The sequence below is a fragment of the Triticum aestivum genome, chromosome 4D (assembly GCF_018294505.1).
Source record: "Triticum aestivum cultivar Chinese Spring chromosome 4D, IWGSC CS RefSeq v2.1, whole genome shotgun sequence".
NCBI classification, from domain to species: domain Eukaryota; kingdom Viridiplantae; phylum Streptophyta; class Magnoliopsida; order Poales; family Poaceae; genus Triticum; species Triticum aestivum.
In genome coordinates this window covers 331,771,188-331,784,130 of record NC_057805.1, presented here as the reverse complement: position 1 = coordinate 331,784,130, position 12,943 = coordinate 331,771,188, and the positions used below count along the sequence as shown (strand labels likewise).

Here is a 12,943-nt window from a genome sequence, read left to right as displayed (position 1 = left end):
CATGGATAGCAAGCTTCCACGCACCCCTGTCCATAGCTAGCTCTTTGGTGATACTCCAATCCTTCAGGTCTCTCTTAACGGACTCCTCCCATGTCAAATTCGGTCGACCCTGCCCTCTCTTGACATTCTCCGCACGCTTTAGCCGTCCGCTATGCACTGGAGCTTCTGGAGGCCTGCACTGGATATGCCCAAACCATCTCAGACGATGTTGGACAAGCTTCTCCTCAATTGGTGCTACCCCAACTCTATCTTGTATATCATCATTCCGGACTCGATCCTTCCTCGTGTGGCCACCCATCCATCTCAACATACGCATCTCCGTCACACCTAAATGTTGAACATGTCGCCTTTTAGTCGGCCAACACTCCGCGCCATACAACATTGCGGGTCGAACCGCCGTCCTGTAGAACTTGCCTTTTAGCTTTTGTGGCACTCTCTTGTCACAGAGAATGCCAAAAGCTTGGCGCCACTTCATCCATCCGGCTTTGATTCGATGGTTCACATCTTCATCAATACCCCCATCCTCCTGCAACATTGACCCCAAATACCGAAAGGTGTCCTTCCGAGGTACCACCTGGCCATCAAGGCTAACCTCCTCCTCCTCACACCTAGTAGTACTGAAACCGCACATCATGTACTCGGTTTTAGTTCTACTAAGCCTAAACCCTTTCGATTCCAAGGTTCGTCTCCATAACTCTAACTTCCTATTTACCCCCGTCTGACTATCGTCAACTAGCACCACATCATCCGCAAAGAGCATACACCATGGGATATCTCCTTGTATATCCCTTGTGACCTCATCCATCACCAATGCAAAAAGATAAGGGCTCAAAGCTGACCCCTGATGCAGTCCTATCTTAATCGGGAAGTCATCGGTGTCGACATCACTTGTTCGAACACTTGTCACAACATTATCGTACATGTCCTTGATGAGGGTAATGTACTTTGCCGGGACTTTGTGTTTCTCCAAGGCCCACCACATGACATTCCGTGGTATCTTATCATAGGCCTTCTCCAAGTCAATGAACACCATATGCAAGTCCTTCTTTTGCTCCCTATATCTCTCCATAAGTTGTCGTACCAAGAAAATGGCTTCCATGGTCGACCTCCCAGGCATGAAACCAAACTGATTTTTGGTCACGCTTGTCATTCTTCTTAAGCGGTGCTCAATGACTCTCTCCCATAGCTTCATTGTATGGCTCATCAGCTTAATTCCACGGTAATTAGTACAACTCTGGACATCCCCTTGTTCTTGAAGATTGGTACTAATATACTCCGTCTCCATTCTTCTGGCATCTTGTTTGCCCGAAAAATGAGGTTGAAAAGCTTGGTTAGCCATACTATCGCTATGTCCCCAGGACCTTTCCACACCTCAATGGGGATACAATCAGGGCCCATCGCCTTGCCTCCTTTCATCCTTTTTAAAGCCTCCTTCACCTCAGACTCCTGGATTCGCCGCACAAAACGCATGCTAGTCTAATCAAAGGAGTCATCCAGTTCAATGGTAGAACTCTCATTCTCCCCATTGAACAGCTTGTCAAAGTACTCCCGCCATCTATGCTTAATCTCCTCGTCCTTCACCAAGAGTTGGCCTGCTCCGTCCTTGATGCATTTGACCTGGCCAATATCCCTCGTCTTCCTCTCTCGGATCTTAGCCATCTTATAGATGTCCCTTTCACCTTCCTTCGTGCCTAACCGTTGGTAGAGGTCCTCATATGCCCGACCCCTTGCTTCACCAACAGCTCGCTTTGCGGCCTTCTTCGCCATCTTGTACTTCTCTATGTTGTCTGCACTCCTATCCAGGTATAGGCGTCTGAAGCAATCTTTCTTCTCTTTAATCGCCTTCTGGACATCATCATTCCACCACCAGGTATCTTTATCTTTGCTTCTCCTTCCCCTGGACACTCCAAACTCCTCCGAGGCCACCTTACAAATGCAAGTCGCCATTTTCATCCACACATTATCCGCATCCCCTCCTTCCTCCCAAGGGCCCTCCTTAATGACCCTCTCCTTGAACACCTGAGCTACCTCCCCCTTGAGCTTCCACCACTTCGTTCTAGCGACTTTGGCACACTTATCCCGCTGGACACGAATCCGAAAGCGGAAGTAAGCAACCACCAGCTTATGCTGGGGTACAACACTCTCTCCAGGTATCACCTTACAGTCTAGGCATGCACGCCTATCTTCTCTTCTCGAGAGGATAAAATCAATCTGGCTAGAGTGTTGGCCACTACTAAAAGTCACCAGATGTGATTCTCTCTTTCTAAAGAGGGTGTTAGCTACAATCATGTTGTAGGCTAGAGCAAAGCTTAAGACATCTTCTCCTTCTTGATTCCTGATGCCATAGCCAAAGCCCCCATGCGCCCCTTCAAAACCTGTGTTAGATGTACCCACGTGGCCATTGAGGTCTCCTCCTATGAAGAGCTTCTCACCAATCGGTACAGTCCTAACCATGTCTTCCAAGCCTTCCCAGAACTCCCTCTTGGTGTTCTCATTGTGGCCTACTTGCGGGGCATACGCGCTGATAACATTGAGAACCAAGTCCTCAACTACCAGCTTGACCAGGATAATCCGGTCCGCATGTCTCTTGACGTCTACCACTCCATACTTGAGGCTCTTGTTGATCAAGATGCCTACGCCATTTCTGTTTGCAGCCGTCCCCGTGTACCACAGCTTGAAGCCGGTATCCTCCACCTCCTTCGCCTTTTGTCCTCTCCATTTGGTTTCTTGGACGCAAAGGATATCAACACCTCTCCTCACCGCTGCATCAACTAGCTCCCGAAGCTTCCCTGTCAGAGACCCAATCTCACATGATGCTACTCAGAACCAAATAACTAGTTAAGTATCACAAACCCCTAGTAAAATTCAACTAAGATATGCATGCCAATATGCTTCAAAAATGTTCTGGACAGAAATGTTCAGAACACTGACTTATCAAAACAGACACTGTCAAACTAGATTCAACTGACTTGCAATCTCACATGTATCACACTGACTTATCAAAACAGACACAACCAGGTAAACGGATATGAATTCAAATGCATCAAGACAATAATCAAAAAATCAGTTTCATTTACACACATGGCAGGAGGATGAAAATCACACGCCTCAATACACGATATATGCCATAAGTCACAGGAGATAAATTCACACGCATCAACACGCGGTAGAAGATCTACCACCGCACAAACTAGATGGCACCAGATGCATTTATACATATGCAAACTGAAGATCTAAAAAAAGGGGCGAAATATATTACCCCAAACCCTAGATACCAGAGACACCATCCATGACTGCATACGACTAGATCCACGCATAAACAGCACCAACACAAGAACAAGCACCAAGAAAACACAAAAATAATAACAGAATATCTAAGGGGAATTAAGGTTAGAAGAAGAACGAACCAGACGAATCCACCACGGGGGCGGAGGAAGAACAACGAAACACAGGAGAAGAAGTCGATGCGCCAGACATCGGATTAGGGTTCATCGATGCACTCCCTCATCGATGCGCCTGATTCCGCTGGGGAGAGGGAGAGTCGAATCGGGGGAGAAGGAGAAGCCGTCGGGGGAGAAGGAGGAGAGGAAACAGGGGCGTCGGGAGAAAAAGACTCAGAAAACACGGGGACGAAACGGAGACCTTAGCAGGCCGGCCCACCTAACACCGCTGCATGCGCCGGTTTGCGGAAACAACTAAAACCGGCGCCTGCAGCGCCAAATAGGATATTCCCATACCCGCCTCTAAAAAAAAATCACGATGAAAACTGAAAATAAAAGGGCCGGGCTACAGCCCAAGAAAACACCATGAGTTCCAGCACAGCCCACGAGATCCACCGTCAGTACGTCACCCACCAGGAACCTCCTAGGTTTTCTTCCTTTATAAGCCACCTTCGCTTCGTCTCTCAGCCTTTACCGACGCCTTCGCCGTCGCCGCCGCCGCCGCCTCCTCCCAATCTACTCTGAAGCCAAATGGCCGCTGCACCATCTTCGACTTATAGGTGCGTACCTGCTGTTTCTTCTGCTTGATGTTGATTTCCGTTTCTTTGCCTTTTGCTGCCCTCTTTAGATTTGAGATTTGGGCTTGATTGAATTCCCTTTGACAATGGATTCGGGTTGGAAATCCAATGGCAACGATGAAGAGCCAACGGCAACGCCTACTAAAGGAATCGAAGGAATCAGATCTACAATTAATCCAGGAAACCTTCCCTGCCCAGTGGTGTGTGCAACAGGCGAGCAAGTAGGAGTGTCTGGTTCCAAGAGAAAGCGTCGGAAGCATTACGTTTACCTTGTTTTTGATGACTGGTCGTACGGATATAGCATCCACAAGGTAAACTTGTTTCCCTGCTCTCGCCGACGTAAGCAGACTGCATTCTCAGCACCAGCCGATGTGCCGTGCCTGCCTCCGGCACTCTTCCGCTTGGAGGCAGCGCATGGGTCGCCAGAGTACATCGCCTCAGCCTTTGGCACCAGGATCTTGGCGATGCATACCAGGGATCCCGGAGGCAAGAGATTGTTGTCCGGGACCTTCGTCCCCATGTTGGACGTCTCCTCGCTGAGCATGACCTTTTGCCCTGGCCAGGAATATCCGATTAATCCCATCTATCTCTCCGTCGGCAATACTAGGCTATTCTGTCTCAGCGAAGCCTCCTTCGAGATGCTCCACTGGGAACCTCTCTGCCCCCCGCCGCTGGGTCGACGTCGCAGCAAGGAGTGGTCGTGGCAACGGCTTGAGAAACCGCCATTCAAGAGTTATAACGTCACGTCCTACGCTGTGCATCCCCAGAGATGTACCATCTTCGTCAGCACCAAGATGAACGACATTGAGGCCACCTTTTCCTTTGACATGGAAAAGCAAAAGTGGGAACAACTTGGCAGTTGGGCGCTGCCCTTCGCAGGCCGTGGTCACTTTGATCCGTACCTCAATGCCTTTGTTGGGCTCTCCAAAGATTCTGACACCCTTGGCCAAGTCTACTCCTGCTGCTTGTCCAGCTCCAGCACTGGCCACGGCCTTGAGTGGAAGCTCGGCAAGGAGAGGCTGTTCAGTCAGGACCCAGCTGAGAGGCATGTAGGCGCCACCCTAGTCTACGTGGGCCAGAGCAAATTCTGCTTAGTGCAGTGCGTCTCCATTGAGGATGAAAGCGATGGTCCGAAGCTTAAGGAAGAGGGAAATGTGGGCGGACCTGTTTACCGTACCGAGGACCGGGGTGCTGATCTGAAGCTCAATGAAGGAGATGTTCAGGAGCTCAAGGAAGAGGGAGATGTTCAGGAGCTCAAGGAAGAGGGAGATGTGGATGGTCCCGGTTACTCTATTGAGGACGAGGGATATGATCAGGAGCTCATGGACGAGGGATATGATCAGGAGCTCATGGAAGAGCGATATGTACCTTGTTGCTGTCTGTATCGTTTGACCACATTTTCTCTCAGCTATGACATCAAAGGAGACCTGACGACTGGCAATAGTTGTCGGGTGCTATACTATAAAGTGCCTGAAGCGATCACTTCGTCATTCCTCGTTGAAGATCCTGTCGCATTTTGCATGTAATAAAGTGCTCTGTGGTATTCAGTTCCTATGTTTACATTTCACTTGGTTGTGGCTCAATGTCATTTTTACTTTAATGTATTACCTTCCTATGTTTATGTGCATGAGCTCCATGAATGTCTCTTCTTTGGTACATATGAAGACTAGATGACCTGCCAAATGACGCATAGGCCCATTTAAAACCATGTGCGCGTTGAAAATATTTGCATTTTTTTAGTAATTTTATGTTTGAGCAAGCACAGAGACCATGTCAAACCCGAAGTGTTTCAAAAATATTTAACTTCGTTAGTAGAATTAAGTTTTAGCAACCACTTAATGTACTATTCAAATTCTTTTAAGATAAAAAAACAAAGGATAATTTAGCTTTGAAAATATATACTTCTATTAAGGAACACCTATGAGGCCCTTTGCCTTGCATGAGTATAGTAGCACATATCTAGCACACAACATATGGTATCCGACGAAATACGCCAGGTTTTACACATTCTGTTATGGAAAAGTTCCTCCATGCTACTCTGTTTGACCCACAAAAGTGATTGAAAAAGATAAAGGTTTTTTTTCCGAAGATAAAGGTTTTTTTTCCGACAAGTAACTCAAGCATTTCACACGGCAAAATCAAATCTTTTATCATTAGAAAGGTATTTGAAGATTGCAAAAGGCAAAAGCTAAATGTTGCCCCCAGCTAATTTCTAGGCGAGCACAAGAACGTTGTAACCAGAAATTTGCAGTCAGGTGGTAACCCTATTACTGATGTCCTCCCTCCGTCATTTCAAGTTGATGTGCACATGCAACTAACAGGCCAAATAAATGCTTTGGCTAGTGTGAAACCCTAACTGTGCCACATTGTAACTGAAGTCCATGTAATACGAACAGATTTTAATTGAAGATTACACCTGCTGCTCCGGCACATCCACGGGCTTGGGCTCCGGCTCAGCCTCAGGCTGCCGGCGTCTCTTGTATGTGCGCAGAGCCTCCTGGGACAACCAATTCCTCAAATGCACCTTATCATTCACTTTGTCCTTGTTGGAATCCATCCTCCGCCGGTCAAGAAAGCAAATATGATGACGTGAACATTCCCATTTCCAGATTTGGTCTGCAACTCATCAAGATTTTGATGTACCTAATTTGGTCCGGAAATTATTTGCTTAGAAAAGCTTTCTTTCAGTATCAATGTATTTAGCATATAAATTCAGTGCACACAATCCTTTTTTACTTATAATATGAGCAAGGACAGAGCCAAAATTAAGGAGCCCAAGGAAATGCAGTATTATCTTTGTGCTAAAATTAGGTATCAAACACGTGTAAAAAATACTGGCTTTAAAGCTAGTGTAAAACAACAAATGTATCATAGCTTTGACCTATTGGATCCAACCCCATGTTTGTTTAGAGAATGGAACATTAACTAAAATAACATCAGCATAGAATTTACAACCAGGCAAACGCGGTTCATTTTTTAATAGCAAGCAGCACATAGTTCATCTTCTGCAAGAGAAGTGCATACTGAAGTTCTATTTCCACTGACCAGAAATCGAACAAATTTAAACAAACTTGAATCAGTGAGCACCATGTTGCACATGTTACATTCATAAAAATTCTACCTTAATTTGATCGCGAACTACACAACAAAGCACATAGAGAAGCTTCGGAATATAACATGGAAGTTGCAGCTGCATACCAATTGAATATTTAAGGACTTCTCCTTCTTTACTGCTTACCGCGCCGTCGGTGCTCTCCAATGGCAGTTACCTGCGCCCGACCCGTAAAAAAATGAAGGCTCAAGCATAATTCAGAATTAGAAGCGCATCTAACCGAAGGAAATATAGGTACTGAACAACCATATTTCTGTACAAACTGGATTAGAACCACATTTAAATGAAGAAAGCCGTGTTAATGTAGCACTAACGCCTTACAAACATGGATATGAACCAATGGCATATGAGCACTCAATGAAGAAGGAACCAAACCAGCAGAATATCAATGTACAAACTGGATTGGAACTACATATTTTTCAGATGAGACCCCAAGGAGAACCCCACAAACTGGACAACAATCGAAACAAACATAACCTTGCCTCGGACATGGAACAAAACAACAAAGAACATGCACAAGCAAGGAAAGATGGAAGGCAAAATGATTTAGCTACCAAGCATTTCATTGAACAGAAGAAAGTTAAGCCTCTAAACTTGAAAGGAAACATGGGGCAGCAGAGCAGTGGCGACACTATGCCTCCACGTACCTCACTGATGTCACCTGAAAACTGAAAAGACCCGATAAACACAATATCCTGGTGGTAAGGATGAGACGGGTTCATTATCATATTTTTCAGGTTCTAGAGCATATTTTAAGATAAGAGCATCCATCTTGTTATTATTAATTAATTAATGATTAGTGCACTTGCAAGTAAAATTGTTGAAGACATGAGGTGTATAACTACGTAGGACTTTTTTCATAGCTCCAGATTGGCAGGTATTGCATTTGAAATGGAGTAAAGTGTGTGAAGCTCACCCTGATGTATCGGGATCAGATGCGCCCGCTTCTCTTGACAAGCCGCCTGTGGTCTTGACTGCCGCTCCCGCTGCTTGTCCAACCTGCTACACCGTGCGCAGCGCTCACTGGCGCTTGCCATCCCAGCTGGCGAGCGTTCTTACTAATGCAGCAATAACATGCATGAAATTTTCCTCCAAATCTACAGATATGAAGAAGGCATTGCAGTGATACAATTTTCCAAACTCATGGCATGATTTTGGACAATATAGAAATGGGAAAGAAGCTTCTATCATTACATTCAAGAATAATTTAAGCAGAGGAATGTCAATTTGGCAAATACTCTGTTAAATTCTTATTTTCCACTACAGTTGAAAGTACTCATATTTGCTTAATATGGTATAGACTGAACATAACATCCACACGAACTGTACAAAGAAGCAATGCATCAACCACTTGGCTTGCACAACCTAGAGAAGAACACACACAACAATTCTCAAGACTATATAAGATAACCAGTGGCATTAAAAAATTGAGACGATTCACACCAGCCGCCAGTAAGGAACTTCTTTTCACTACATCTAAAGTGACTTTTATTTTTCTTAATGGGATATATGGAAAACAAAGGTTTGTCTGCAGAAATGTGTGGTTTATCTGTACAATGTGTGCCTAATAAAATAGTAGATTATTTGAAGGATATATGTTCAGATTTTGTTCACTGAAATAGTATAGAGAATACACCTATAGTTTCTGGCGCAAGACCATATAAATGGACTGCGGACGACAGTCTACCACAACAATTATGGGATGTACCTTCGTATACAGTTACGCTGAATCAACTGTATTGCAAAGCAATAATAATACTGTATCAACTCAAGAACGTGGCTATAGAAAGTGTGATTGAAAATCCCTTCTTAGGGAACTCAGTCCGCATATAATGTCTTGGCTAAGCATACACGTATCTTTTGATATCCAATCAATCCAATGGGCTACGCAAGATTAATCCAAACTCAAGCTTCTTTATTTAAATGGTGTTACCTCTTGGTCGCCATGGATTTTCGAAAAGGTCAATTGCATTAGCACTATTTTGTGGAGCTTGGCTTTGACGCTGTATCAATATTTTGTTAAGTTTTGTATGCTGAGATGCAGTGGAACTGTTTTTTAGTCTGAATGAAATTCTGAACTGGAGGACCCTTGTTGGTTCACGGAGTTAGAAAAAATTAAGTCATTAACTATGGCAGGAAATTAAAAATGCTATTGAGGTATGGGTTGGCAGTCTTGACAAATACTAAGTACTGTAAACTGAATTTGAAATAAGCACAGATAGCTAACATTCATCATGAATGGAGCATTTTCTTATGTTAACATATAGATTTTCTGTATTTATATTTGCCTAGAAGATATCTGCGAGAAAATCTACCATAACCCTCAAAGTGACCTCCATGAATGCACATCTTAATTGCTCCCAACATGTTAATTAGTACTCCCTCCGTCCTAAAATAAGTGTCTTAAGCTTAGTACAACTTTGCACTAAAGTTAGTACAAAGTTGAGGCACTTATTTTGGGACGGAGTACATCATTGAGCTAATTAGTGGGATGAAACAGTGGATTATACACTGAAACAGTGGAACAAATATATGTACTAGTGTCCACATTCACAATTATACACTGTATGTAGCGACACACAAAGGATTAGTAACTGTAATACAACGTTGGGAAACACAGAGGGGCCATGTGCTTGGGTAGAAGGATGAGGCAATCACACGAAAGGGGAGCCTCGGCCGCTTAGATTCTTTTTCTTTGTCACAACATTGTTATGATTTTTCTTTTCTTCATACAGTTACATCAAGAAATCGAATTAGCTAAAGAGCCATGCAGCTAATCAGCTGATTATGCATGTGTCACCAAATCTGAAGTATTGGGCTTTAGTTCACTCTCAACCTACTCACGGCCATCACAGATCGCACATGAAGCATCCAAGTATCCGGAATTCCATTCATGCATCATCATGTATCATCCACATCACACGACATGGAATTAATTAAGTATGGTAGAAGAATACCAAACCTGAAGGTTAGAGGGGACGACGGTGCTGCATTGGTGCCGGAGAACCAATGCATCAAACAGATTTGGTGTCGGCAACCACCAGGCTTGAATTCATCCTATCTGCTTGATTGTTTCATCTCCGCAGCACAAAAATCAAACTTTCAGAAGGTTGCAGTTTCGTCTGGTCCCTTCTACATGGGTTTAAATATTGTTCCTCACTATCAACACAGAAGATTTGTCCATTCGCAATAAAAAGGGCAGCCCCAGTGCATGTAGCTCCCGCTTGCGCAGGGTCTGGGGAAGGGTCCGACCACTTTGGGTCTATTGTACGCAGCCTTTTCCTATATTTCTGCAAGAGGCTGTTTCCAGAACTTGAACCCGTGACCTCATGGTCACAAGGCAGCAGCTTTACCACTGCGCCAAGGCTCCCCTTCAGATTTGTCCATTCGCAATAAGAAAAAAAAAGTCTGTTTTTTTTCTAGACTCTAATATAATAAGATCACTACATGAAAGCTCATTATAGAAGAGAAACTTTCAAGGGTCATTTAATTTGTTGGCAAGTGTCAGGATACATACACATCTAGTATTGTAGATCGGCAGATGAAGATGAAATATAAACACATAAAATTCATGTTAACTGGTTTACTTCGAACAGTTGGATGGAAGGACCCAATAAATATAGTACGGATATTAGAATTTAAACTCCAAAATTATCAGATGCAAAATGGACTACAGGAAATCATACCACAAAAAATATCCCTTATGACTACAAGAAGGACGACGAAGCCACAACATCCCTTGTGACTAAGAAAAGCAACCTGAACTTGGTGAGTGCTGAGTGTGTATCGTGCTTCACCACAACATGCCTCCTTTCCTAGGAAAGCACCATTATTCCAACGATTTTTAGAAACTTGTAGTTGTGACTTCAAACTGATTGCAAATTAACTGAACCGAGGAGGTGTATGAAGTAAGATGTTTTGAAGGTACCTAGTGGATGATTTCGTCATCGTCGATGGAGCAGCCACATAGATTACGTCAGAAACAAAATGCAAGATTAAGATTTCAATCTAGATAGGACTTGAATAGAAGTTATGTAAATTAGCAATACTTTATACAAAACTATTACATGGTTAGAAAGTTAGTCTGCAAAATTTTCCTTACACAAAGAAGCTATGGATCAACCACTTGTCCTGCACAACCTAGAGCAGAACACACACTAAGGCACCTGTGTCATGCTAATGGCATATCCCAGTGACAATGCTGCTGTCATTGCACATGGCATGGGCGCCCTTCGCTGAAACCGTGGCTGCCATTGCCAACATACCCAACCTCGCACCTCCCTGACACAAGAGATCAAGCCAACCTATAGCTCAACAGGAAGGAGATGCAGTGGTGGCGTGCAACGGGGAGGCAGAGGCTGTCAGATCCTTGCTCCTGCTGCTCCGGTCGACGTGACCCCTACCTTCACTCCTTGCAACGCCCCTGCAGCCGACAGCTTCATCCATGAGAAAGGGAGGAAACATGAGTGAGGGCAGAGGGAGATAGAGGGGGTATGGAGGCAAACCCGGAAGGCCGGAACCACCTCGAGCTTCTCGTCCTGCTGCTCCAGCCCACGAGCCTCCCTCAACCTCAACCGCCCATCCCACCAGCATCCACGAGATCCTCCTGGGGAGGCACCCCTTTCGTTAGGTTCTGCAGTCAAGGCAGTGGCGGAGCCAGGAATTTGCTCCTGGGTATTCTTGTAAAAAAAAATTGGCCAAAGCAATATAACAAAGCAACAATGTACTGTAAAATGGCAATATCAATGACCATACATCAATAATAGTAGCAAAATATCATTGTGCCAATATATCTAACAATTAAGAAAGATTACAAACAGCAAAGGAAATTACAATAGTGAAAATAATAAAGAGAAGTAGTGGTCACCGGGTTCATTATGTCCATCTAGCAATCAGTGAATCACATAAGTAGCAAATGAATCACATAATAAGCAGTTCAATTTCACTGGTTTACAAGCAATCAGTGACTGTCTTCTACTTTCTAGCAATCACAGGCAATGCCATTCACAAAAATATTCTTCAGATATGTTTAAAAACAGAGGGGGAAATACCTTCGACGGAGCCACGGAGGCTGGACTGCCGGAGGTCGAGACGTGCCGTGGTGGGCGCCTACAGCCCTACAGGGCGAGCCGAGCCAGGGAGACCGGAGGGCAGAGGCGGACTTGCCCCTGGCCTTGGCGGCAGGGAGGGCGGCGAAGGCCGGAGGCCGGGGGGAGGGAGTGAGGAGAGGGCTGGCCGGATGGGAGGTGGACCGAGGGAGACGGCGGCCACCGCACGTGGAAGCGCCGCCGCCGCCGCTAGGTTGGGAATCGGGGTAGTAATCGCCCGCCCAATCTGGGTTGGTCGTGTTTGGTTCGGTGCGACCGAGTGACGCTGCCGTAGGCGCCAGTTTGGGCTGGACTCGGTGGGCCAAGTTTCATGGAGCAACTAATTAAACGAGCGCTTCTTCGGAAGCCTCGCAACGATCTGCGTCACTTGGCGCGCTCTCAGCGATTTGTCACGTGTCGGGCTCTGGGCATTTTTTTGGATTTTATTTTTTTTATTTTTCGCACGCGTTTTCGGCTTTTTATTCGGGTTTTTTCAATGTTTTGGTTTTCTACCAGTCTTCCCTAGCTTTTCGACCCTTAAAAAAAATTTACGCAAAAAAAGTGTTTTTTTTCCTTTCGGGAGAGTCACGGTTTTGTTTTCACGAGAGGCATGGCGGTGCCTCTTGAAAACAAAAGAAAACATGCTTTCTGTTTTTTTTCCTTCGCGAGAGTCACGGCCGTGCCTCTTGGAAACAAAAAAAAATGTGTTTTTTGTTTTTTTCACGA

The 12,943-nt window shown here is 44.9% G+C and overlaps 1 protein-coding gene and 1 long non-coding RNA gene across 4 annotated transcripts; one reads left to right on the top strand and one right to left on the bottom strand.

The window, feature by feature from the left end:
- The first annotated feature begins 3,876 nt into the window (after positions 1-3,876).
- Positions 3,877-5,648, top strand: LOC123097723 (uncharacterized). The gene is made up of 2 exons (XM_044519540.1): positions 3,877-4,000; positions 4,142-5,648. The coding sequence occupies exon 2, from the start codon at positions 4,483-4,485 to the stop codon at positions 5,542-5,544; it is 1,062 nt and encodes a 353-aa protein (XP_044375475.1). The 5' UTR covers positions 3,877-4,000; positions 4,142-4,482; the 3' UTR covers positions 5,545-5,648.
- A 675-nt stretch (positions 5,649-6,323) lies between these two features.
- LOC123097724 (uncharacterized) lies at positions 6,324-12,529 on the bottom strand. 3 transcript variants are annotated; one of them, XR_006447421.1, is made up of 8 exons: positions 12,182-12,522; positions 11,636-11,800; positions 11,059-11,553; positions 10,817-10,945; positions 10,093-10,208; positions 8,047-8,227; positions 7,217-7,287; positions 6,392-6,661 (listed from the first exon to the last, which is right to left on the bottom strand). It is a non-coding gene; the product is annotated as an uncharacterized lncRNA (long non-coding RNA). The 3 variants fall into 3 exon arrangements; XR_006447422.1 differs by having other exon boundaries at positions 6,324-6,661; positions 10,093-10,945; positions 11,636-11,809; positions 12,182-12,529; XR_006447420.1 differs by having other exon boundaries at positions 6,325-6,661; positions 10,093-10,945; positions 12,182-12,528.
- Between the last annotated feature and the right edge of the window lie 414 nt (positions 12,530-12,943).